General features: G+C 36.5%; 2 protein-coding genes across 5 annotated transcripts in view; one reads left to right on the top strand and one right to left on the bottom strand.

Annotated features, from left to right (window-relative positions):
* LOC131683582 (protein NASP homolog) overlaps positions 1-27,332 on the top strand; it is a 37,319-nt gene that overhangs the window by 5,619 nt on the left and 4,368 nt on the right. The gene's annotated exons all lie outside the window — the stretch shown is intronic.
* LOC131683583 (uncharacterized) lies at positions 1,554-27,279 on the bottom strand. 4 transcript variants are annotated; one of them, XM_058965679.1, is made up of 6 exons: positions 27,016-27,279; positions 26,622-26,942; positions 13,662-14,755; positions 7,603-7,881; positions 4,982-5,119; positions 1,555-2,583 (listed from the first exon to the last, which is right to left on the bottom strand). In XM_058965679.1, exons 3-6 carry the CDS (start codon positions 13,996-13,998, stop codon positions 2,309-2,311), a joined length of 1,029 nt encoding a protein of 342 aa, XP_058821662.1. In that variant the 5' UTR covers positions 13,999-14,755; positions 26,622-26,942; positions 27,016-27,279; the 3' UTR covers positions 1,555-2,308. The 4 variants fall into 4 exon arrangements, with proteins under 4 accessions (XP_058821664.1, XP_058821662.1, XP_058821663.1 ...); XM_058965680.1 differs by having other exon boundaries at positions 27,145-27,245; XM_058965678.1 differs by having other exon boundaries at positions 26,622-27,279.

The following is a 27,332-nucleotide window of genomic DNA, read 5'->3' as shown; positions in this document are numbered from 1 at the left end:
AAAATATAGTGCTCTTCGTTCATTATAAGAACAAATTTCGTTCATTTTGTTACAAAGTTCTTATGTTGACTACGATAATATGACGTCATGCCACTCTCTTGGTCCTTTCTCTTTCAAACGGAAAAACTCGGACCAAAACGACGAGCTAGAACGACGTCGTTCTTATGTGAGAAACGTCAGAAGAGATAAAAGATGGGTGGGTAATGTCTGTGACATAACCGCAGTCTCGTGACTACACTTTAAATCTAATGATATTCAACGGAATGGGAAATTTTTAAACGATTTAATGATTAAAATAATTCTTAGAATTATATTCTGTAATAAAATTACAGTTTTGTATGTCAATTAGTATTTAATTTAAAAACATGTATAAAGTTATCGCCAAAAAACATTTTTAGCGATAAGTTCTCCATCATGCAATTACATTCAAAATGTTTCTTTTCTCTTTAGGTTTTCGTTGACAAAAAATGGGTTTTTTGCAATTTAAAATTTTAACATAAATTTTAGTTTTTGTGAAAAATGACAACATTTTTTTCAGTGTATATTGTCTTCGTGAAGAAGTATTAATCCCCTGTAACTCGCTCTCATATAGTTTTTCTGTATAAAATAGAGTAATCGAACAACAAAATTTTGATATTAATGCACGTAGAAACGTCTACGTCCTTTTAAAATATTGCTCTTGACTCAAAATAACCTTATTAACTGTGAAAAATGTTTAGTCTTCCATGCCATTGTAACCTGTAAAGTTTCATCGAAATCTAACATGGTCGGTCACGATTTTAGCGATTTTTGGACGGATCATCGTTGAATTCCTTTTGTAGAAAGAGTTTTTAAGCAAAAACCGATTGATGACCTGACGATTGATGAAAATTTCAATTTTCATAGCATCGCTGCTGCTGATTGTCGAATTATACACAAACATTTTAACTTACTCTTATTATGTACAAAAGAATCCTCAATTTATCCCTGAAAACTCTTGTGAAATAGCTAAATAGTTCAGATAATTGATTTATACACATTAAGAGACGATCAAAATAAAATTTCATATAATTGCACAACCAACAGCAGTGCACTGCAGTGGTGCTAGACAAAATGAATACTTTATTAATAGTCAGAGCATCAATCGGTTTCAGCTTAATAACTTTTTTCTCAAGCGTCGGATCGTTTCGTGGTCTTCGAGACTGTTTCTTTGTTAAATTTCCTATAAAAGCCACACAACGGTTTATTTTTAGAAGGCAATGGGCGAAAGCATTATTTTGTGTTATTTTTCCCATGTAAAATCCCATGTAAACTTTAAACAGTGGGCGCAAAAATATAGTTACAGGGTTCGAGCCTAAAATTCGCACAGTCGTTCTAGGACCCAAATGGTACCCAAAAAGTTGCTCGGAGGACGAATATAATTTTTGTCCCACCGTACTGTTCACCTATGGCAAATACACTGTTTGGCAACACCACGTGCGAAGTTTCGTTCGAATCGAATAGGGTCCAACTTGACTCCTATTCTTTTAGTCAGAGTTTGGCTGGAAAAAAGAAATAAAACTACACCATTCTAATAGCGAATGTTATTTATTTGTATATAATGTGAATCTTTATATGCATCTGTTATAAGGCAAAGCATTAATACGAAATTTAATCTATGATGTTGGATTTTGATGTATGCAGTTACCACCATAGTTGTAACTTTTCTAATCAATGTTTTGTCTCTATGTTTGATAATGCGCTTCTACCACCAAATTCTTTTATTTTTATACAGAGGAGAAAAAAACGTATGAATAAAAATATCTAGCAATGAAAGCATTGCAATAGTCGTACTTTGTGTTTTTTTGATCTGGTTTATTTTTATGTATGCAGTAAAAAGCTCATTTCAAAACGTCCGATGTATAGCTCACTTAAGTATAATAGCGTTCAAAAAGCTTGAGTTCTCGTGTATAGCGAAAGTAATTATTTATAAAAAATCTCGTGTAATACGTCAAAATGTGGACCTTCGTCTGTAAAAGTCTTTTAGTTCTGTTTTTATCCTTCAAATACGACACTGCTGGATAGTTCATTCTAGAAGGTGGTATGTACTGGATTTGTATTATGGATGTCTTTATTGTTAATTTGTATAGTAAATTGAATGGAGTGGTCCTAATCAAATGGACGTTCTCTGCAGGTGCTCTAATCTATAAATCAAATTAGTACAGTGAATATTAAGCTGATGGCAATGTTTGATATATGTATTAACAAGATTGATCCAATGAAAATTGCACCGCAAACCGATTTATGTCACATTGTAAACAGCAACTTTGTTGAATTTGATTTTAATTAATCAAATCATCGCCGAGAGTGGATTAAATCTCATGATCTTGGACAATAGTATCCAAAGGAACGATGTAAAGGTGCAAAGAACTACACCTCCCCAACCAAGGTCCAGGCTCCATGCGGTAACGATGACCCTTGCATCCAGAAGTGGTTGTGCATACAAGAAGTCAGGCTTGACGGCGACCACTCCATCGATGGAGACGCCATAGTCGATTTCTGACAGCGGACGTCCTTGCTGGCGCTTGAAATGTATTATCATCAGCGTGAAGAGCGCGAACAAAGCTGAAAATGATGCCATGCAAAGAACATACCAAAACAATCTTATTAATATATGCATTTCAAGTAGGATGTGGGAAATTTGTTGTCGCCCCACTAGGAAAATTTTGGTTCCTAACTAGACAAGAATATGGCTTTAGTCTTGCTCTCATTAAGGAGCTAAAGAAGAATTATCTTCTTTTATGGCGTGCTTTCTTATTTGCTTGCATATGCTTGGTTCTTTGTAGTCTGGTATGTGAGAAAAAATAAAGAAAATGAGTAGCTGACACAATAGTTACACTAGCTTCAAATTTGACCTTTTTACCTAATGAACGTTTTTCTGAAAGTCACCACCGTCGATAGGGACAGCTGTAGTTACCCGATCAGAAACGCGAAACAAGAATATTTCAAAACTATCTTCCGTTGTTACTTGTTATAATTTTCTGTTTTTTCAACTACTAAAGATACCAAATTCATATCACAATATGTTACGAATACTGCATTCTGTTATAACCTTGTTATTTCATTTTGATCGGGTAAGCAGAACCACGGGTGCTCCATCCTAAAATATATAAGGCATCCAATACCAAACTTTTTCTAATGATCAATTCTGGTCATATTTGTTCGAGAGAACCATTTAATTTGTTTAGTTGATAGTACCCGTCCAAAGCATAATAACTTTATTATTCATGTTAATATTTTGTTACGAAAATATCCCATGAAATATTGTTAAAAAAATAATAATACACAGTTTTCCGTTATAAATTTTTAATTGATTCATATCTTCAGTTTCTCTTAGTCTTTAACCTGCCTCAAATAGCCATGATGCAGTAAAACTTTGCGGTAATTAAAACATAATGACTTAGCGTATTTTTGGAATACATAAACATTTTATTTTGATTGATTGAAGATGGTCGTTTTCATTGGCATCCTGATGAGTACAACACCCGATTTCAGTATTCCGGTGCGACGAAGAAAACATATGAGGGACTGAAAACAGTAACCCCCCTTTAAATATATTAGGGTGTAGAAATCGGATATATACTTGAAGCTTAAAAATCGAACAAAAGTGCTTCAGCATAGGAATCGTTTGCGATGTTCTGCCCCAAAACAGTCAGCAAGGATGAACCTCCGGTATAGAAACCGGTTAAAATAAATAATTCGTGCGCAGGAAAATTCGGCCCAAAACTTATTATGTTATGATTATGTTTTTGACTCGTTTTTAAAATGAAGGTTTTTATAACTCTTACATCGAAAAACCAGTCCGATTTTTACGCTTGAGGTTTATATTCGATTTTCACATTCTTATATACTGTCGCTCTACGCATAATCGTCCTATGTGTATAGGGAATCCCATATGGACAGTTATACATATAGCGGTAGTATACAGTGAAGACCCGTTTTTATCAGCCCCTTGGTAAAATTTAGGCTGATAAAACCGGGACATTGATAAAATCGGGACATATATTTTTCAACCGAAGCTCTTAAAATATTCATCTTTAGTTTCTAGATATAACCTCAGATTAAGCTTTCCTTAAAGGGCTCTGACAGCGCAAAATTATTTTTTTTTTGCATATTTCGGATCTCTAAGATAAGATAAGAAAAATATTCTCAAGAAAGTATTTACTCGAATTCAATTTGCTAGAGCTCATCAAACTACCAACTATCAATTTTCATATGAAGCTGATAAAATCGGGTCAATAAGTTGATAAAATCGGGGGTAGATAAAATCGGTGGCTGATAAAATCGGATGTTGATAAAATCGGATGTCGATAAAATCAGATGCTGATAAAATCGGGTCTTCACTGTATTTATAGCAAGTTTTACATCGGAAAACTCTACTCTGATTTTTACGCTTGAGGTTTATATTCGATTTTCACAATCTTGTATACTGTCGCTTAACGCCTAATCGTCCTATATCTATGGGGAATCCCATAGGGACACTTATACTTATAGCGATAGTATATTTATAGCGGGTTTTACAAAGCATGTTCTGCTCATCCAACTTTTATTTTCGGTCGCTTATATAGCACATTTCACCCAACTGTCAGTCATCTTGTAACTGATGATTTTTTTTCGAAATTACTGCAAACTATCATCATTGATTCAACACGCGAAAAATAGTTCTATTTGCACATTTTGTTTGTTCCCATTCTGACGGTTATTATCTGTCAGTCATGGTTAGGAGCTCGTTTGGTTTGCCTGTCTGCATGGAAGGAGGCATGCCGTGTCCCCTACCTTCTAGGAGTTCTACCAACTCCTCGCTAGACGATGTGCATCACGTGTCATCGAAAAAAAGAAACTACCGAATTCTGTTACTTCTCACGTTGCATGGAGGTGTCCCTGCACTTTTCGTTTCACACGCCATACCTCCTACCAAGAAACTGTTTCCCGAAGGGGATGTGATGTTGTTTTCTGTACTTACCGGCCAACAGGTACATCACTCCGGTGACCAGCACGGCACTAATTTGCCGTTGACATACTCCGAAAGCTCCAACCAGAGCTGCGCTGCCCAGTATTATAAGGCACACCAGTGAGCACGAGATCGATAAGTTTTGCATTCCTGGAAGTAGCGTTAATCATGGAAATTAGGGCACACTTTAATACGGCGAAAACTAGATTGTAAATTGGGTAGGGCGAAAGGAAGGAAACTCATCGCAATAGTGCAGTCTACGGCTTTGTGAGAATAATAATGTTTGTACTAGTTGGCGAAAGCTTTAGAACAAGCGCAATTCAAATAAGGTTAATCAGGCTGCCAAAAGTAACGTTGTAGTAAGCAAAAGTTGATTGTTATTATAGTGTGTTTTGTTCATTGTAATCTTTTTGAGAATACTGTGGCAGAATATTTTGGAGAAATATTTAAAAAATCTTTTAAAAAATTACAGAACGATAAATGATGCATATTCAGAACATGTGTGATGCCAGCGATTTACAGCGTGCGGTAGATTGTTTATTAACTGTTTTACTGCTTGTCGAAATGAAATATGCGATATTTGATTGTGAAAAGTAAAACGAGCTATAAGCGTTATGTTGTAAACATTATCTAACGAAGCAAAAAAATTTCGTGGTACATCAGATGTAAACAAACTTCTTTCATTCAAATAATTTACAAAGTGTGTTTAATAAAATCATTCCAAAACGTAGATGTTTGTATCACTTGTTTATTGACAAAACCCTCCAATTTTCAATTCGCTTTGGGTAGTTTTTAATTTCTTGTTAATGACTTATTATATTGCCACTGCATCTCAGCTGGCTTTATAATTCTCACTAACTCACGTGAGTAGGGGATCGGGACAAAATAAAATGCACAATCTTCCGTCTCCCGAATTTGCATGAGAATAATTTGTCTGATTTAAATTTAACTATTGTAACTGCTCCTTTAACCTAAGAATGTGATACATTGATATTTTCTTAATCGCATGAGTTAAAATATATCTTCAATTAGCAGGAAAACAAGAATATAAAGAACAAAAGACATCCCGACAAACATGATTAGGGCGTATAAGTCAACTGTCAAAATACACGATGAGTGAAGATTCCGGACAAACTGTTACTTGCCAATCACACCTGTTGATAGTAAACAAATAAGAAATATTTTCTCTTTCATTAACTGCTGTGAACTTCTGTTATTCCAATAAGGTTTTGTCGGGAATTTCCCTTCAAAAGAAGTTTGACTGTTGGCTTATACGCCTTAATCATATGTTTGTCGAGATTTGTTTTGTCCCGTTCATTTTGAACGCCTGCAAGGTAGCGGGGTACACAGAAGGGTAAACTGGTAATCCAAGCAAACGAAAAGCCCATAATTCCCCCATGCTCGTGGTTCAAACTCACCCTCCCCCCCCTGTATGGTGTTTCGATATTGTTTGAGATAGGTTCAAACCAAGAAAACACCATCAGCATGATCCAGAAGATACCATATAAAAACCATGTTTAGGTATATTCATGGGTTTTCGAGCCCATTTTATGGTGTTTTGATGGTGTAAAATTTGGCACGGACCATATTCATGGTATTTCTATGGGTTATATGGTGTTTGAACCCATGAGAATTTGCTCGGGAAGCTTATCTAGAGAACTTGTGTGAGTGACAACTTTTCGTGTGAAATTGTGTAGATTCGTCGAATGCACAAATGAAAAGCAGTCGATTTGAAAATCGTGTAAATGACTGGTATGAAACACATCATTTTGTAATTGAACAGCGATTTTACGACTAGCCTATAGATTTGTGAAATCTTGAATATGAAAAATAAACTTGATGTTTTTGACGAGAATTTATCGCTCTTATTTCTAAACCTGTCGGCTCATGCTATAATAATGAAACAAATTAATAAAAAAGCTGCCAAATTGTGTAGTAGCTATACAGGAATCAGTGGTGTAGGATTAGAAGCAATTGCAGGAGCTTTGGATTTTACCTTTTGACCAAATTTTTGGTTTGAATACTCCTCTGTGCAGTGCTTCAAGATCTCAAAATCGAATTCAAAATTTCACCTGAGCTTACAGTAACCAAGATTTTGAATGATTCTACTTCAAGATGAAAGAAAGAATCAAACATTTATGAAATTTGTCACAATTCATTTTATATTAATTCCTAGTATTTTAAAACTGATTTTAGATATATTTGAAGCGCTGAACCTGCTAAACTAGTGTACAGTTGGGGCACCTACTGCGCGGATTCCTACTACGATGTAGTAAGAATCCGCGTAGTAGACGACCCGACTGTGTTGGAATTCAGAGTCGCAAATATGAAATCAACCCCAAATATACCGGCACTAAAACAACTGTTGGCCTGTGTAATCAACGACCGAGACAGTGAACCAACGATGCATTGTTGATAAAATCCAGAAAAATTTGGGCACCCCTCACCAGGTTGTGGATTTCCAACAAAACTGTTTATTCTGTTTTACTCTGTATTACTTCAAACAGAATATTTTAGCACATTTTCGTGCAACAATGAACTGGATTTGGTTACAAAACGTAGATAGCACAGAGATGTAGTAGTGACAGATAGAGAATAGATGGACACGTTTTATCACACGCAGTTGTACCTACTTAAATGTGGATGTAATGAGGGCTGGAACTCACTGTGTTGCCATTCGGCACGAGTATTTTCTTCATTGACAGCTGTACTGTCAGTGTTGCCGGCGAGATAGTTAACACACTGATCGACTTGCGGGAAGCCATCGCTCGACATCGATCGTATTTCATCTGGTGTCAGATCGACGCACAGCGTCCAGATGCCTCCGTTCATTGGCACCAGAAATACATTGGCTCGTTTGTCGAATGCCGGTTTGTTGCTTTTCACTCCGTATCGTCGCGGAAGTTCCAATTCTAAACAAAACGAAAAGTAATTAGTAGATTGCCAATTTGTAGAATATGGGTAATACAATAGAATTATCACTGCTTTTAGATAGTGGATCATTATAGTCAGTCTGTTTGAAAGCCACCAGAATTCTTAAGTTTGATAATTTGGAGGACAGCATGATTACAAAGAAGCATATAATAGAAGCGTTCTTTCTTTGAGTTCCTCTGATATCAACAAGGTTATAGATTTTTATTGGATTTGCTTGCAATTCCGAATGTGGGAAAATCTTACATTAAATTACAAGATTTAGAAAGCAAAAACCGGATGGTCATAAAGAGAGTAAAAAATTTGGATTTGAAGACTCATTATACCCAAAAGTATGAATTACAGGGGAGCCCGGGGCTGTTTTTGATCTACCTAAGTAAATCGCGAGAAAATGATAAAATTTAATATGAATGCAAAAATGACCCTATAACCCCAACTTCTCGTATTCGGAAAAAGGTCGCAAAGGTTCCGTTCGATTCCTGAGATTTTTTCACAAACAACCTGCAAAATATGTATGATTCACATCACGGATCAGAAAATTAAAAAAAATAAGGGATTTTGTGAACAAAATGACCTAGTAACCCACTTTTTCCTATTTTTTGAAATATGGAATTATCTTCAATCAAATAAATAAGATTATTTACTTTAAAAAGAGGTATGAATTGTAATTTTCTGAACGTTACTTCAAAAGTTATAGCATTTAATGTATTTTTCCTCTATACTTTCCCAAAACATCAAGCGAAGTGGAAGTGGATGTGAAATTTAGCACCTAAGCTTACTTTGACATTTGTCGCAATATGAAAGGGGGGGGGGGGCGATATGTCACAAACGTGACCATGCAATTGTAATCATCTACACATACTTACGCCCGCGATTCCCCCCCACATTAAAACATTCCGGTAGTTGAGTAAACGTTATAGCACTTATGAACTTACAAACACGGTCTCAAGCATTAACCCACTACTCGCGCAATCATGAAACGGTCCGGAAGTCCAACATCGATCCTAGCAGCCTAGACTCATGCCTGCAGTTCGACCAATAAAAAAAATTATGCTCATATTCACAAGATAACTGGCAACTAGATGGCGACATGACCGGGGCCTCTAGTGATATGCACCATACACTAAAAATAAAGCATTGGATTCCACGCACGATCACTCAAGAATACACCCCACATGATTATAAAATCGAAATTATATTCACGAAGTCACATACACGTGACAAACACGTTAAAATACAAATGATTGAGCCCTTCACGACCATCCACCGGACCTACACCCGCGATCTCACAAACATGATAACATCCTGGTGATAAAATGAACGTCTCAGCACTTATAAACTTACAAACGCTGTCTGAAGCGTGAACCTAAAAACTCTCACGATCGCACGATCATGAATCGATCACTTCCGGAAGTTTCTATCCTTGGTAGCAACAGACTAGGTCCATGCCTTCAATTGGACCAATTAAAAAAGAAAGCTCTCATACCCACTGGACGCCACGTTACATGGCGACATGACCGGGAACACTAGTGATATAACTCACTCCCTGTCAGAATGTGAATTGTACACCGAAAACTAAATATCAGAATGAAGTTTCGCGTGGCCATCCACGAACGCACGCGAGTATGTGAATGGCATCACGGTTATAAAATCGAGTTTTGAACACACGAATTCACATGTACGTGAGCATACGCGACAAACACGTTAACATACGAACGCTTAAGCTCTTCGCGATCAACAATACACACCTACGCCCACGATCCCAGAAACTTGATAACACCCCGGTAATAAGGTAAGCGTTTTAGAACTTACGCAGTTTCAAACGCGGTTTCAAACGCGAACCTACAGACGGCTGTGTGCGCGCGATCATGAATCGGTCAGGGGTTCTAGCAACTTAGGTCCATGCATTCAGTTAGACCAAATCAAAGAATGAATCTCAACCACTAGCAACACCTTCCATTGCGACATGACCGGCAACTCTAGTGATATGAAGATCTCACTTCCTTCTAGCATCTGAGCCGTGAAAAATTATGTATTAGATTTACGGTTCGCCCGCGCTTATCCAAGAACACACGCAAAAATGCGAAAGGCGCACGGTTATAAAATAGAATTTATACACGCGAAGTTACACGTTAGCGCACGCGACGTTTGCATATACACACGCTTTCGAACACATTAACGTTCAAACGCTCGAGCCCTTCGTGATGATACATGCGCTCGCGAAATCCTTACGCGCGCACATATCTGTACCGTACAGTGAATATCACCTTCACAATCACGGCCTGCTGAAATTGGCATTAGGCAGTGTTTTAGTGAGCGCCATTGCCTGTCCCGTTTGCAATTGTAGTGAGTGATTCTGACGGGTAGCCGTTGCGAGAATCTAGCTCTACAGCTCCAGTAGGACAACTTTCGAACAAAAATATCAAAGTTGATGAATCTATGTGCATAATCATGGCAACATAAATATAAACGGTGGCATTGTCAATGATTGTTGTGAACAATTTCACGAGCATACGCATAGCAATGCACAGTATGTTTGGCACAAAACTTTTATTTAAAAAAAAACTGCGAGTCTAGAATTTCAGGATATGGAAGAATAACTCCCCCTTTTGTTTGGGATAAAAAGTAAACTGATCCCATAACGCTTGGATTATTACGATGTACACATAATTGTCCAGTGTATATAGGGACTCCCATTGAAAATGGAACAGTTAAGCTTATAACGGCAGTAAAGCAGTTCACAGTTTTACCACTAAGTACTTTAAACATTCGAACATCAATAGAAGACGGCCAGTAGTTAAAAATCGCTCCGCTATAGCTGTAAAGCAAACCATCAACTTTTTCTACCGCTTTGTTTCTTTTCCACTGCACAAATCGTTGCCTTGAGTGCCACAGAACGACGAAAATCAACTTTTGATTAGGGGGGGGGGGGGGGGTAATGGATCCACCGTAAAAAATCAGTTTTTTTGTCAACTTTTTTAGAAAGATGGGTGAAGCGAATTGATTGATTTTTTTTTCATTATACTACATCATTTCAACAACATTCTGTAATTTTTTCATGCAAAAATATCAACTAGCGACTCGGCGACAAAGCTTTTTGTGGACCGTCGCTGGAAAACTCGATTTACGGTGTTATCTACCACTACTTGACTGCCATTCAAAAATTACTTGACCGATTTAATTCAAATGTTGCATACACATTATACGTAAAAAATACCTAACCCCTACGTTGAGTTTTTGGGATATTTTTTTCAATTAGGGTGCCTTTTTACTCATAGAATGGCGAAGTTTTTCATGAAAAATAGCGATTCCGCCATTTTACTAGTAAAAACCCCGCTAGATTGAAAAATTATCTCAAAAACTCAACGTAGGAGTTAGGAATTTTTTACATAGAATGTGTATGCAAAGTTTGAAATGAAATGAATCGGTCAAGTTTTTGAATGGCAGTTAACACAGCTAATTGTGTTTTTCCAGAGACGATCCACAAAAAGCTTCCTCGCCAAGTCGCTTGTAGATATTTTTGCATGAAAAAATTACAGAATGTTATTGAAATGATGTAGTATAATTTACAAAAGTTTCGATTAATTCGCTTCACCCATCTTTCTAAAAAAAATTGACAAAAAAACTGATTTTTTCCGGTGAAACCCTTACCCTCCCTTAAGTAAATTAAGTTCAAACAAATCGAGTTAGACCTATAGATCACGAGGGAGAACTGCTCTGATAACATTCAGAAGTTTAGCCGATAATAAACCATTGGAAACAACCCTCCCGCAACTTGACGTTTAGCCTAAGTTGCATGAAACCACCGTGTTTCGAATGATGTCGCCACCATAGTTCGCCGTCCACAAATTGCGATACTGTAAATTTCTATGCGAGAAAATAATTCCGTGACGTCTTTTACGAACTTGTTTTCTTTATTTACATTCGGAAGCGGTAATCAAGATGATCATTTCAAAACAGCGTAATAATTTAATATAAATACAAACAAGTTAATTCGTCATTTTGGAGTTTCATAAAAGGATTACAAATTGTGCCGAATGTAAAATGCATGATTTATTTTAGGGCGCTTCTAGTGTAAACTTTTTCTTCTCCCGTCGCCCTTGAAATATCTTTCGCATATGACAATTCTCGAAAGTTTGTCGTTAATCTTAAATACATTTAGTTTTGTGATTATCATTTTTCACTTCGTATTTAACAAAGGCGGGATTGACTTCGATTGTTTATTTCTGACAGCATGCGACATTTACGGTGCAAAGTTTTCCACAAAATTTAGAACTGATGACAGCTCATTTTCTATTGGAGAGGGAGAAAAACAATCCAGTATCATTGTGTGTGTTGTTTACATTGCAATGCAAATATTACTACCTAATATCTTAAAACTAAATGAAGATGCTCACTAATTAGCATAAGCGCCGCTTGTTTGTATGCTGATGATTCCAAAAAATCATGAATCATTTAAAAATAATGCATCGGAATAAAGATGCATTATTTTTATAATAAAACAACACCAAACCCAAAAAGTCTTCAAAAATGAATTATCGGAAGTAAAAATATCTGAACAAGAAAATTTGCACTGTGAACAAGTTTACGCTTTTTTAGAAATTGCTCTTGAATAAAGATTGATCCGCCATTTTAGACCCACAGACCCAAAAAAAGTGGTTTCAACGATTTGTATAGGAGCTGTCAAGTTGTTCCCCCTCTGATTGGAAAGAACAACATACAATATGGCATCGAATATGGTAACCTAAAAATGAAGATGACAATTAAATCGAAGTACGTCTGTACGACCTAGCGCACTAAAGTATGCTAAAGTTCATGTCGAAGTACGGAGAAGTAGAATCCGTTACGACGGTCGAAGACAAAATGTCACCGGCCAAACTACTTTTCTGTATAATTCTTGACAAACATATGATTACGGCGTATAATCCAACTGTCAAAATTCTCTTTGAAAGAGAATTTCGGGCAAACCGTTACTGGTCGAACGCTGTTCACAGCAGTTAATGAAAGAGAAAACTTTTTTCTTTTGTTTACTACCAACATCTGTGATTGGAGAGCAACGGTTCATCCGGAATTTCCACTCAAAGTGATTTTGACAGTTGGCTTATAAGCCCAAATCATATGTTTGTCGAGAATTACCTTCAGTGAAATTGTTACGGTGTGTTTCAAATAATCAATCAGTCATTTTTGCGACATACATTTTTTAAAATTTTCATTGGTATTATTTTTACTTCGTCACTCACTATAAAGCTAGGGGACCATCGTAAATTACGTAACGCTTTTAGGGGGGAGGGAGGTGGTACGACAAGTTGTGAAATGTTGTAATATATGGGGGATGGGGAGTAAGCTAGATCGTTACGCAAAATGTTTTTACTAAAGAAACTAATTTTTTTTCGAAGAATTTGTAACAATTTGTTTCATTTGGTAGGGGGAGACAATTTTGTGCAATTTTTGGGTTACGTTATTTATGAATGGTCCCTAGGATATCGAAAAACGGCATATTTCATTAATTGGAATTGCAGTTATTCCAACTCAACCAAATTAGAAATGTTCAACCAGTAGCGATTTGTGTACCCTGGGCGTATAGTTCTATAGTTCTTTATATCAATATTGTTGTATGTCCACATGCCCTATTTGTTACCAATTGCTATCATCAGCGAATATAGCCATTTATAAAGTAGATTGGGAAGTTAAAGACATCATCCCGGAAAATTACTCAGTCATGTTCCAATTCAATATTTATACAGCGAAGCAAAAGACTCACCTTTATTTCTGCCATCCTGCGATTTCCGGTGTGCATCGGATACTGAAAACTTGGCCGCCCGTCCATCGAGATACCACTGCAGCTCAATCGAGGACTTGTTGCTGAGTCTATCGAGCTGTTCCCGGTTCCAGGACACGTGTTCCCAATGGTCGGTCATGATGGCGGCGCAAAGCATCGCAGTCGCACTGGATGTCATCAGAAGGGTGAAAAAAAGAAACAGAATCGGTGGTGGCATCATGCAGCATGTCGTGGTGGGCTGAGTCTGGTGTGCAGTAGAAGTAATGGTAGTTCCGCCTTGGCTAGCAGTTGTGGTCATTGCCGTGGTCGACTGTTGCATACTAGGTTTGTAATGAGGATAATAATAGCTGTCAATGCTTGGGGATTTATCGTAACTGCTACTGCCTAGATAATCTTCGTTCGAGTTGTAACTGATGTTGTTGTTGGTATCATTTGATGAACAATTTACGTTGGTTAGGGCGTCATAATCATATTGGTAATACTGGTGTGATTGTTGCCGCCGATGGTTATGAGTCGACGGCTGCAGCTGATATCGGCATGAGTTGTTCCGGTGTATTACCGGCCAACTACGTGTTGTTGATTTGTTCCTAGTGTAATCTGTCGTTTGGCGGTCCACGGTGGCCGTTGTGTCTGGATTCGTGGCGTTGATATCAATGCCCGAGTCCTTGATTGAGCTATGGTGATGGCTGTTTTCCGGATTGCCACGATAATCGAACGGGGTGGCAGTGTCAGATAGGATGTGTGATTGGTTATGAATTTTTGTGTTGGTAATGGCCCCGCCTTCCGCTCCGAGTTCGAACGTGACAGCAGTTTTGTTGGTCGTTGCCGGCGTGTAAGGGGGTGCTACAATCGGTGGTGTTAGGCTGTATGTTGTGACGGTCGAAGCAGCCGGTAGACAACGAGTCGTCACTTTGATTTTACAGCCTCCCGATCTGGTTTTTACGAGTCATAAATCGGTGTCACGTTTCTTCATTTTGTCCGTTGCGCTGTCTATGTTTATCTTTGAATTGGTGACGAGCACTTCTTCACTGGGGGATGCTTGTGTGTTTCAGTAAATCCTAGTTTTATATCCGATCCTGCATGGTGAAAGGATAGAAAGAAAATTACACTGCAGGCTACTTATAATATAGAGCGAAAAGGAAAATTGTAAGATTGAGGTTCTCTATGAAAAACGACCCTACGAAGCAACATTTTTCACCGAGAAACATTGTTATTTTAGTTTATGTTTGCATATTTTGTGCAGTCTAATAGTCCCATAGTTCAAACGTCCGATTGACAATTAAACTTGTAAAGTATCCTGATAGTTTCTTTTGGTAGCTTTTTCATCATTTCACATTTTGAAACCATGAACTACTGGGAAATATTAATGAATAATTTATTTCGGCACATGGTCACATGTAATTGATTAAATATGTACATTGTTAATGACTCGATTGCCCATTTCTCCATAAACTACCGCTTTCGGAAGCACCGAGAACGAACTTACTTAATGTCTGTATTTGATCAGCATTGACAAACAACATTCAATGACTGGGCTTTTGGTCGATTTCTATGTATTGTTCGTCCTTGTGTAATTTATTATGCTGTATTCTACCGCTAGAAGCATAATTGTCCCATGTGTATAGGTACTCCCATAGCACATGGGATAGTTATGCTTCTAGCGGCAGTATTGTAGTTATAGTTGTTATAGTTGTATTCGGAGTCTAATGAGATCCGGAAGGAGTAATGAGAGGCTAATGATATCCCGAATTAAGTTCAGGTTCATCACTACTCAAGAACACGTTCAGAATTTATTGAAAACGGAAGGCAGGAGTGGGTGATGAAAGGGACAGTCAGATACTTACTGAGAGTTATGTTTGAGTGTTTTTGGCCTTTTATCCTGAAGTTAAATATTCATGTATGAGAACCAAAAATACGCTATAACGTGACGAATTTCGCGCCAACTCGAACAAATGTTGGCAGAACCCTATCACATTTGAATGAAACTTTCTGTACATGAAGACTTTGTCACCAAAAAGCCACTTTGCATACTTTGTTTTTCCAAAAATAATCTAGACTATCTTTTGAAAAGGGTCAAAATTTTACTTATCAATTTTTTCAAATGACTATACTATAGTATTATCTAAAATTGACCATTCCTGCAAAAAATGCTGTAAGGATGATTTTAATAAAATTAGTCAAATTTTTGAATAAAAATATTGAAAAAATTCTTCATCGATTCCTACACTGAAAAAAAAACGATTTAAAAAATTTAAAATTGATTACAAAAAACCCCATCTTTGATTTGGATGAAATTTTGTTCCAAGATAAGTAATTATGTTCCCTACCTACTGTCAAAAATTCAAGTTGGGCACTTTCAAGGATAAAAAGTTATTTGAAAAAAAATTCACCTTGTCCAAACTGATTTTTTTTCAGAGCATTTTTCTAAACCAATGAAAGACAATCATCTCAGAATCAAATTTCCCATCTGCTAGTTGCCTGCTATATGCAAAAAGTATCAGTAACGAATTTAATACAGCATGTCGGACTGGACTGGGACGAGGCCGAAGGGATTCGTTAAACGTAGATCTTGTACTAAAACACTTAGCGTACGACCAGACAACATGTTTAATATCGTGATAACCGCCACCCCAAGCGCAGAGACTGCTCTCCACGACCCCAATACGCCGGAGATGGGCATTCTACGTGTAATGATTGTACATGACCCGAGATATCACCCGAATGAAGTCATGACCCTCATCCATTCTCTTGGACCAAGGTTTGTTGACACCTTTGGGATTACTGAACTTCCATCGCTTCACGAAATTTGCCAGTTTTCGAACGTTCGAAAAACTCTTTGAAACAACGCGATCTTTCATAAATATCACCTTCGAATGGCTAAATGTCAACCTTCTCATTATCATTCTAATCCAAGTGTCCGCCATCTCATTACCCGGCATGGAGCACAGCGAAAGAACTCAAACTAAGGCAATCTGCTATGATTTTTCAGATAAAGTACTCAAAAACTCTTATGTTTTCTTCAGGAAATACAAAGAGTGCTTCCCATGCTCCATCAAACGGAGAGCCTCCTGTAACTGTAACGATGCGGGCATGGTCGTTGGTAGGCAAATATAAAACCATCAGTTTTGTGGGGAGAATGTTGGCAGTACAGCCTCTTTTATGATTGCACTCACCACTACTGTCATAATAATTAGCATAAAAGCGATGCATAGCTGTCATCATATGACGAACGTTCCGTGCATCACAGGATGAATCGAATACACAACGTAGGCCCTAGCCACCAGACGACACATTGTTTCTCCGATAATCCGTCCATTAATCCTTCGACAGCCTGGTGCCAAAAATCGCGTTTTCAGTTCTCATCAAGTTTTTTTATTTGCATTTGTAGCGTTGCGTATATTGGGAAAAATTCGGGTGATCCGACGTTCAAAAGTCTCTTTCGCGTACAATTCTAAGCAATCTCTGCCCACCACGAAGAAGGAGACTGTTCACGGTTGTTCGCGTCGGGTACTCGTTTCGTCTGACCTTTAATCGTAGTGCAAATACGTTGTGCAAAACCAGGGAGAAATGTAGGGACTGAAATATAGGGACAATTGGGGTTTTAGATGTCACATGTGGAAATTCCTGCTGGTTTCTAAGATTGCCGAGATCAGGAACCACTTACTTCGGTTTTGTAACAGCACCCTTCAAAGGACACTCAGGCCTTTACGAGGAAGCTTAGGAGAGAAAACTGATTTTCCTCTTTCGGAAATTTATAGGCACATTAGACGATGTTTCCACAATGGGATGGTCACTCTCGCTCTTTAGTGTACAAGACGGCACAATAAGACGGATAGGCCCCGTACAAAAGATCAAAGTTTGGAAGAGCAGATTCGGCGAAAGGTTTGAAATGAGGCTGATAGAAAATAAGTTGTTTTCATATACTCCTTGATTTTTCCTGAACGCAATTGCTGGCGAACCAGAATTTTCACTGGCCGAAGCAAAGGGTTCTTGAAGGAGCGAACCACGTACTTCGCAATTACGGCCTTTGTTGGAGACTACACGATCAATCTCTACTTCCCGGTCGGGTACATTGACAAGATACTTCTTCGTACACGGCTAAGTGGTATGTAGTTAAATCTCGCTGATATCGATGATGTTAAACGGCCTATCTTTGCCCTACCAAATTCATTACTTATAGTTTTGCATGTATCAGGCAACTATCAGTTGGGAAATTGGATTCTGAGATGTTTGTGACTTTCATTGGTTTAGTTTTCGATCAAAATGCACTGAAAAAATATTAGTTTCGACAAGGAAGTTTTTATCAAATAACTTTTTTCCTTAAAAGTGCCCAATTTGAATTATCTTGGAACAAAATTTCATCCAAATCAAAGATAGGTTTTTTTTGTAAATCGACTTTACATTTCTAAAATAGATTTTTCTCAGTATAGTAGTCGATGAAGAGTTTTTTCAATATTTTCATTCAAAAATTTGACTAATTTTGTAAAAATCATATCTAAAACTTTTTTTGTCGGATTTGTCATTGTTAGATTATAGTCATTTGAAAAAAAAAATGGTAAAAAAGTTTGACCCTTTTCAAAAGACAATCTAGATCATTTTTGGAAAAACAAAGTCTTCATGTAAAGAAAGTTTAATTAAAATCTGAGAGGGTGCTGTCAACTCTGAATACGATTTAGCGCGAAATTCGTCACGTGTAACAAAAACAGTAGCTTGGGAAAAAATCATTACAAATCATTCAATTTAGCCTTTTTATAGGTGATGTGTGAGTGAGATGGTGCATTACCAAGATGAAACAATGCTATTTCCTGTTACACGCGTAGTCTTTTTGCGAAATACGTATTTGTGAAAGAAAAAAAAACTCAAGAAAAATCGAATTGATCAAAATAAATTATTAAGGAGGGCGTCTGGTGTAAAGTGCTCAAACCGAACGTAAATATGTTTTACGATTTTGAAGGCAAGGCAATAAAGGACCTCTTGTGTAATGTTAAGGTTTATTTATGCATTCACTATGTGCGAAAAAAATATCTTCAGTGACGCAGAGCTACATATACGAGCGTTCCAAGAGAACACGTCCAACTATTTCCACGTCGAGGAGCTCTGCGAGGATATAATAATTCTTGGTTACATTGTCCGAAACAGGAAATTTAAAAAGATTTTTGAAACTGAGACTTATAGTTACTCGACAGCCCAAAAATATTTGAAAAATGCTTGAATTTCGGAAAATGCCCTCTTTTCTTCAAAATAATTGGGAGAAATTTTTTTATTCAGTTTTTCGTGGTTCATCGACTGGTTGCACATATTATGCATTCTCATAAAAAATCAAGTCAATCCGTTGAATAGTTTTCGAGTCGTGTTCGCCGGACAACCATTTAAACTCTTTTTTATTCTTTTTATTGTTTACATCATGTAAATATATAAAACACTGACGGCTCAGTTTATCTGAAGCATTGAACCGAGTTAAATAAATTACATTATAAAAAGCAGATGAAATTATATAGAAAATTTCGTATTCATAAAGACGAATTTCGCGCCAAATCGTATTCGGAGTTGGCAGCTCCCTCTCAGATTTTAATGAATCTTTCTGCACATGAAGACTTTGTCACAAAAAGCCACTTCGCATACTTTGTTTTTCCAAAAATGATCTTGACTGTCTTTTGAAAAGGGCCAAACTTTTTTTACCAATTTTTTTCAAATGGCTGTAGTCTAAAAATGACAAATTCTACAAAAAAATGTTGTCAAATTATTAAATAAAAATATTGAAAAAAATTCTTCATCGACTCCTACACTGAAAAAAATCGATTTTAAAAATTTAAAGTCAATTTACAAAAAAAAACCATTTTTGATTTGGATGAAATTTTGTTCCAAGATAGGTAATTATGTTCCCCCCTACCTATCGTCAAAATTTCAAGTTGGGCACTTTCAAGGATAAAAAGTTATTTGAAAAAAACTTTCTTGTCCAAACTGATTTTTTTTTCTTCTGTGTATTTTTTTTTTGAAAACTAAACCAATGAATGGCATAATCATATCAGAATCCATTTTCCCAACTGCTAGTTGCCTGATACATGCAAAAATATTCATAACAAAGTTGAATGAAAACTGAAAGACTGGAAGATTGACAGACTGGAAGACTGCAGTTCATTTGTTCATCTCAAAAATGATAAATTTAATGAAACAATTGACAAACTTTTCTAAAATTTATTTTATGTCTGATAGAGCAGCAGCACAATACAAAAATAAGATAAACTTTGCAAGCTTGTGTAGATTCCAGTCAAAGTATGATTTAAGTGCAGAATGGCATTTTTTGCAACATCCCATGGAAAAAAGAACCCCGTGATGCTATTAGTGGCACTTTAAATCGAATGGCAAAAAGAGCCAGCCTTGATCGCGACTGTGAAAATACCACAACAACTCCCCGAATGTTATATAACTGGGCAATTGAACAAACTGATAAAAATATCAAAAATTAAATTTCTTCTGCATATCCACTGAACACTAGAACAAAATGTCAGAAGAACTCGAAGAATTGTATAACAACTATAATAACGCCAAACAATATCTGGCACTCAGAAATTCCACAGTTTTGTGCCTATTCCTGGTGGCAAAGTAGAGGCAAAAAGGAATGCTAATTCAGAAGATGAACCAAAAATATTTTCCTTGCATAGAAATTTCCCCGAAACCTAGGGGCAGATCAATTGTGATGCATTTTTAAAAATCAGCGAAATTAAATGCATTTATTTCCATCAAAATAGAAATTCATAATGTATTTTGCGTTGCGTGCAATGTTTTTGCGTTGCCTGCAATGTGGTTTGCGTTACGTGTAAGACGTCAAAACCCTACAGAAAAACTAGCCCTACAATTAACGAAACGTCGAACAAAGTGGATCAGCGTAGGACGTTTGTTAAACAAACTTTTCTGTGAGGGAGTGCCAAGCTGATGCAAAAATGGAAATTAAATGGATTTTTTCTAATTTGATGCAAATTTGTTATACATTCTTAGAGTGATCTGCCCCTAGCCCGGAACCCTCTTTTATTTAAGAGGTTTGCGGTGATCACGATTGAAGGCCAATAGATTATCTAAAATCCCAAAACTCAAAAATTTTCATTAGTATATGAGAATTCCTCATACCTTAACGATTAGTTGAATAAATAATAGTTTTTTCCTGCATTTGACAACGTTTTTAGTAAAAAATCGCTGTTTTAAGCTCTAAAAATTGTACTAAAAATTCTTGTTTGTGAAACAAAAATTTATGCATAAAAAAGGGATCGTTTAAGTACGAGACAAATTAATTACGATCAATTGAAAAAGAAATTAAGAAAATCGATTGCGTAGATTTTCGGTAATCGTGATCACGGAAAAACCATTTTTAGTAAAACGACATTTCGAGATAATCGAGTTTAAAATTTCGAATTACCACTGCTCTTGGTAGACGAAGCGCGCTTGGAAGCGCTGTAACTTTCGATCTATTTCTCGGATCTCTATAAAAATTTGAGAAAACATTCTTGAAGAGTTGTACTTTCAGATAAAGTAGTAAAATAAATTTCGATTTTATGAAAAACGAAAAGGTGATGAAAATCCCCTTGATAAAAGTATAGTTGGTGGCTAAATTGGACAATATCTTCTCACAAACTGAGTTTTATTGAATTCTGAGATGATTATGATATTCATTGGTTTAGTTTTCAATGAAAATACACTGAAGAAAAAATTCAGTTTGGACAGTGTTTTTCAAATAACTTTTTTTCTTTGAAAGTGCCCAACTTGAAATTTTGACGGTAGGTAGGAAACATTACCTATCTTGGAACAAAATTTTATCCAAATCAAAAATGGGGTTTTTTGTAAATCGACTTTAAGTTTTTAAAATAGATTTTTTTTCAGTGTAGGAGTCGATGAAGAGTTTTTTTAATGTTTTTATTCAAGAATTTGATTATTTTGTAAAAGCACTCCTACAACATTTTTTTTGTAGGACTTGTCATTTTAGACTACAGCCATTTGAAAAAAAAATGGTAAAAAAAGTTTGGCCCTTTTCAAACGACAGTCTAGATCATTTTTGGAAAAACAAAGTATGCAAAGTGGCTTTTTGTGACAAAGTTCTCATGTACAGAAAGTTTCATTAAAATCTGAGAGGGTGCTGCCAACATTTGTTCGAGTTGGCGCGAAATTCGTCTAAAGAAGTGTATTTTTGACTGCAAATACATAGTTTGAATTATAAAAATATGTGAAAAGTATTTGTTAAGTTTCTCCATGATCCTAACACACTAAAAATGTTTCTTTTACGTCTTTTAAACGATAAACATTATATTGTTGGCATTTTATGATGGGGAAACGCGAATAACTTTTAACAAGGGCATAATTATACGAATTAATTGTTTTTGTTTCAGTGAAATTCCATGAATCTCGACAACTATCGCATTTTGGAAATTTTTTGTTAAATGCATTTTGATTTGAAATGATACTGAGAAACATATTTTTTGCAATTTAAGTGTTTAACATAAATTTTTGTTTTTAGGAAAAATGTCGCAGCATTTTTTTCAGTGCATATATATTTTGTTCATTTTGTTAAAAATACAGCAATCGAGCAAACAATAAAATTAAAGTAATGCACGCAGAAACGTCTACGCCCTTTTGAAAAATTGCTCTTGCATCAAAATATTGCAAATGCCAGAGAAAATCATGGAAATTCAAAAACCGAATACAATTGCAAAGTTTCGGGGATGGTCACATTTTGCGGTCGCCCGGTTTCTCATGGAATCCCCCAAATCCAACTAACAGAAAAATCGAGAAAGTGGACCATACTCATCAACGCAATGAGTTTAACAAAAATTTCCTAGGAATCGGATTTATTGCAATTTAAAAACCGAGGAACCAAAAAATTTTCTTCGGAAATACTGAAGAAGTGTGATGTGTTCTAGTTTATGTGTTGGAAGCGATATTCAAGTTATTTAGGTGGTGTCACCACTGATACATTTAACAAACGTAAATTAGCAGATATCAGAATTCAATGTTAAGTGATTTTTTTCACTTAGTGAACAATTTTTTCAAACTGTTTTGCAGGGATAGTTGTTATTCTCTAAAATATATAACTTCTTTGCAAATTTGAAAACGAAAGAAATATGTAAACTGAAACATACGGAATGTAACAATTACTAATTTTTTTCAATATTAAAGTATAACACAGTTATCAAATATTTTCTTTTGAGCATTATACAATTATCAGGTCCTGCCGAAATAACCATTATTTTTAAATTGCGGTATTTTAAATTATTTCTATGAATATAAATTCTTCAAAAGTACCACATATTTGAACAGTTCCACATTTTGCGTTGTACTAAAGTCAATAATTTTTTGCGACCAAAAGAGTGTGTGGCGCTTATGGTCTTATAAACCAGTCGGCACATGCTTGAACCCCAACCAAAAAGGATTTTCAGTCTCAGTGAGATCGTAGCACAAGTCACGCAATATCCTTTACACTAAGAATCAACTGTGAAGACTGTGAAAATTCCTTAAAGAAATTGTATTGTTAACGTTTTGTTTTTAATGCTCTGAGCTCTTGTATATCCATTGTTGTAGTGCCCCAATTGTCACTCTACCATTTAGCCCAATGCATTGAACAAAGATGGCAGACGCTGCTCTAACCAATGGCTTCAATAGGGGAAGGGTGATAATAGAAATATGACGGCTCGTTACCCTACTATAACATTTCTTATAACTGGGAATGTATTTTGAGGAGTTTTAGTATTTATTATCTTTATGCATTAGTTTTTTAATCCCCTCACATAACAAAATCCTTTCTATAATTTTTCTTCTTATATTTTTAATGAAAGTAAGTGTATTTCACAGTTTACCGAGCAAAATAGACGAATACCCGTGAATTAGTTACACATATGTAAGCACCAATCAATGGCAATGAATAACATTGAATAGCGAAATAGTTCATTCCGGTTGTATGTACATTAGGGTGGGGCAAAATGATCGTTTTTTCAGCACAGCACTTTTTTGGTTCCTTTTGGGGTCCCAAACAACTGTGCAAAATTTGGGGTCGATTGGTGTTGACCCGGCGTAGCGCATTGCGTTTGAAATTTGTATGGAGATTAGTATGGGAAAACCTACATTTTTGCATTTTTAATTTTACAGACTACAATTATTTCTTTAGTATGCAAACAAATAGATAGAAGTGTAGTCCAGGATATGCTGAACAACTTTGCCGCAGGATGTATGGTCTTAGAATATCTCTAAGCCAAGTTATAGCTGTTCAAAGTTCGATACATCGAATTAAATGTCAAAAATCATTTTTATTGCCAACACTGCCGGTGTACCATGGTATTTCATATAGCATTCCAAAGTAACATTATATATTTTAGTTTTACCACATTGGTATGTTTGGATGAATTATTCAAAAGCCTTAGCTCAATTTCATGAGCGTAGGTAGTGGAGCAATAGGGCGTAGTGAGGGGTGAGGGGGGATGGGGGGGACTTTAATATGTAGAAATTCGTACTGAAATGTTGTCGAGGTGGAATGTTCAAATGAATTATTTCAAAACAATTACACAATGTCCTACGCATAATAGTAACGATGAAATAAAACATACTGCATCCCTTTACCTTGACTTTTATCAATAGAAGTTACGTTACAGACTGAATCAACTGATGTCGCGTTGATATGTCAGAGGATTATATTTCGGTTTAACCGTTGTGTGTCCGATGCGGTACCCGGGTACCTTTTTAAGTTTCAATTAATTAAATTCCTATGTTTTATCCATAGCTGGAAATTGAAATTTTGTGACATCTTAGAACTTCACTAAGTCAAGCTTTTGGGTTAATAATATTGTTGATATAGTAAGGGTGGGAGTGAGGAGGGGCTCCTGATTTTTTTTACTACGTAACAGGCCGACGTGGGTACCCGGGTACCCACAAAACTAAAATGCTCATAACTAAGGTAATATCCAACCGATTTCGATACTTTGGGCCGTTTTGGATTCAAGAACTCATCCACTTTTGGACTTGGTAAAAATGAATCGGGTTACTCCATTCGGTTCCCGGGAATCCGGGTTTCCGGAAGCAGGTTCCAGTGCGGGGGTACTATTTGCGAACTTCAATGGAATACTAGCAATATGGGCATCAAAATTCATGGAATTGTATCAGTAGGCTGCATCTCGTAGTTTTGGAACCATTTGGTGATTTGACCCCGGAACGGACATTCCGGAGCAGGTTCCTGTGAGGCCGTGAGTGGCCATTCCATTCCAACTCCATTTTTCAAATTGCCATAGGGCCCCGTAACAATAAAAAACAGACCTCCGAGACAATTTGAAGAGTTTTGATACTCATATTGCTAGGACATTATTAAAATTTACAAATCATATCCTAGTACTGGAACATTACTCCGGAAAATCCGGATTACCAAAAACCAGATCCATTATTCCGGTTCTATTGTACAAAATCAAAAAGCAGACGAGTTCCTGAATCCAAAACATCTAAAAGTGTCCAAATCGGTTAAAGGAAGCCATAGTTATGAGCATTTCAATTTGTGGGTACCCGGGTACCCTCGTTGGCCTGTTAAAGGTGTTTTTTGTTGGACACATAACTGTTAATACACATTATGATTTGATAGCATGCTCATTTCTATGCTGTTCGATCACGAAGCGTGAAGCTAATTTCTGGATTTCAAAATGAAATCCACCAGATCCCTACAACAATTTTTGCTACAGGTGATCGAACAGCATCGAAATGAGCCTCTCATCAAATCATAGTGCCTATTAAACTGAAATATAATCAATGCAATTCTCTGACATATCAACTCGACATCAGTTGATTCAGTCTGTAACGTAACTTCTATTGATAAAAGTCAAGGTAAAGGGATACAGTATGTTTTATTTCATCGTTACTATTATGCGTAGGACATTGTGTAATTGTTTTGAAATAATTCATATGAACATTCCACCTCGACAACATTTCAGTACGAATTTCTACATATTAAAGTCCCCCCCCATCCCCCCTCACCCCTCACTACGCCCTATTGCTCCACTACCTACGCTCATGAAATTGAGCTAAGGCTTTTGAATAATTCATCCAAACATACCAATGTGGTAAAACTAAAATATATAATGTTATTTTGGAATGCTATATGAAATACCGTGGTACACCGGCAGTGTTGGCAATAAAAATGATTTTTGACATTTAATTCGATGTATCGAACTTTGAACAGCTATAACTTGGCTTAGAGATATTCTAACACCATACATCCTTCGGCAAAGTTGTTCAGCATATCCTGGACTACACTTCTATCTATTTGTTTGCATACTGAAGGAAGAATTGTAGTCTGTAAAATTAAAAATGCAAAAATGTAGGTTTTCCCATACTAATCTCCATACAAATTTCAAACGCAATGCGCTACGCCGGGTCAACACCAATCGACCCCAAATTTTGCACAGTTGTTTGGGACCCCAAAAGGAACCAAAAAAGTGCTGTGCTCGGTTGATGTGACTATGATTACGTTTTTCCATATAACAATGCCCCACCCTAATGTACATGTTCTTGGCAGCATAACTTTACCATGTTAGCTAAAATAAATATTCTTGGATCTGACAAAAATCCCAAGTTTCCAGTGAATAGTGCCTCTTTGCATCATGTAGTGAAGCTTGAATATACTAAGTTATTTTGTATTTGGATTATTTGTTGCAATAAATCAACCAATGAATCGGGTTGAATGTAACCAACACTTGCTACCGTAACAAATCCAGTTTCAGTTGGATTCAATCGCAATTAGACTATATCGAGCTGTCAGTAAACACAAGTTCAACGTGATTAATTATGATCCATTCAATCAATACGAAAATCGTTCGATCAAATCGCGAAAAAAAGAAACGGAACACTGAACTTTGCGGTAGCAAACGATTTCTGTACATTTATTTTCTCTGTGCATAACTGATCTAATATCAATAATGTTCTTACCTTTCAAGCACAGCCTGTAATCTATTTTACGCTAGTTTTGTTGGTCACAGCACGTTTTTTACGTGGCGCATGTGTCCTTTTCGGTAAATCCCAGAATATTTCTTTTCAAGTCGTAGTGAATCGCATCACACTACCTACAGAATCTGGTTTATACTGCTTATGCGGAGTATAAGTAGAACATTAACCATATATTTTTCACTTTGGTAGGGTTCAGTATTTGCAAAGCCCACAATTCCTACTAACTTAAATTTTAGTGATGTAATTTCACGATGTGCACTTTTCTACTTAGGACAGCGTTGATGAAAGCCCGTCGAATCAACTCTATCGGAGATACAAATTAGATCCTCACTTAGTGTTATCTAAAACTAATCACACAGGTTTTGCATTATACTACCGAAACCTAATTCCTCTTGTCGCAATCAGCAGATTTAATCTTAAACACATGAATACATTCAAAGGCCAGCCTGTTTTCGAAAAACAAAGACTGATTTAGATTTTTTCATAGGATTCTTAAATTTTCTACCCTGTTTTCTACTTCTTCCCAACACTCTGCAGCTGTGTCAGGACGGACTAGGTTTTAGTTAGGTCTTTACGTGTCAAGCGTTCGCGATACTATAACCCTTGCTGGGCGAACTACACTTCGCAGGGACTCGAGTTACGATGGCCAGATTGTGGGGAGGAAAGCATTTCGCCCAATGTTTACTCTGTTTT

Source organism: Topomyia yanbarensis, chromosome 2 (assembly GCF_030247195.1).
Source record: "Topomyia yanbarensis strain Yona2022 chromosome 2, ASM3024719v1, whole genome shotgun sequence".
Classification (NCBI taxonomy): domain Eukaryota; kingdom Metazoa; phylum Arthropoda; class Insecta; order Diptera; family Culicidae; genus Topomyia; species Topomyia yanbarensis.
This window is presented reverse-complemented; position numbering and strand designations above follow the sequence as displayed.

What these genes read in the sequence shown, in the direction of transcription:
- LOC131683583 (XM_058965678.1), bottom strand. Translation starts at nt 13,998, where the DNA reads ATGCAACAGTCGACCACGGCAATGACCACAACTGCTAGCCAAGGCGGA. An exon ending in CTCATTACATCCACATTTAA is followed by an intron (nt 5,120 to 7,602) that starts GTAGGTACAACT and finishes CGCTACTTCCAG; the next exon opens with GAATGCAAAACTTATCGATC. An exon ending in AGTGATGTACCTGTTGGCCG is followed by an intron (nt 2,584 to 4,981) that starts GTAAGTACAGAA and finishes CATCATTTTCAG; the next exon opens with CTTTGTTCGCGCTCTTCACG.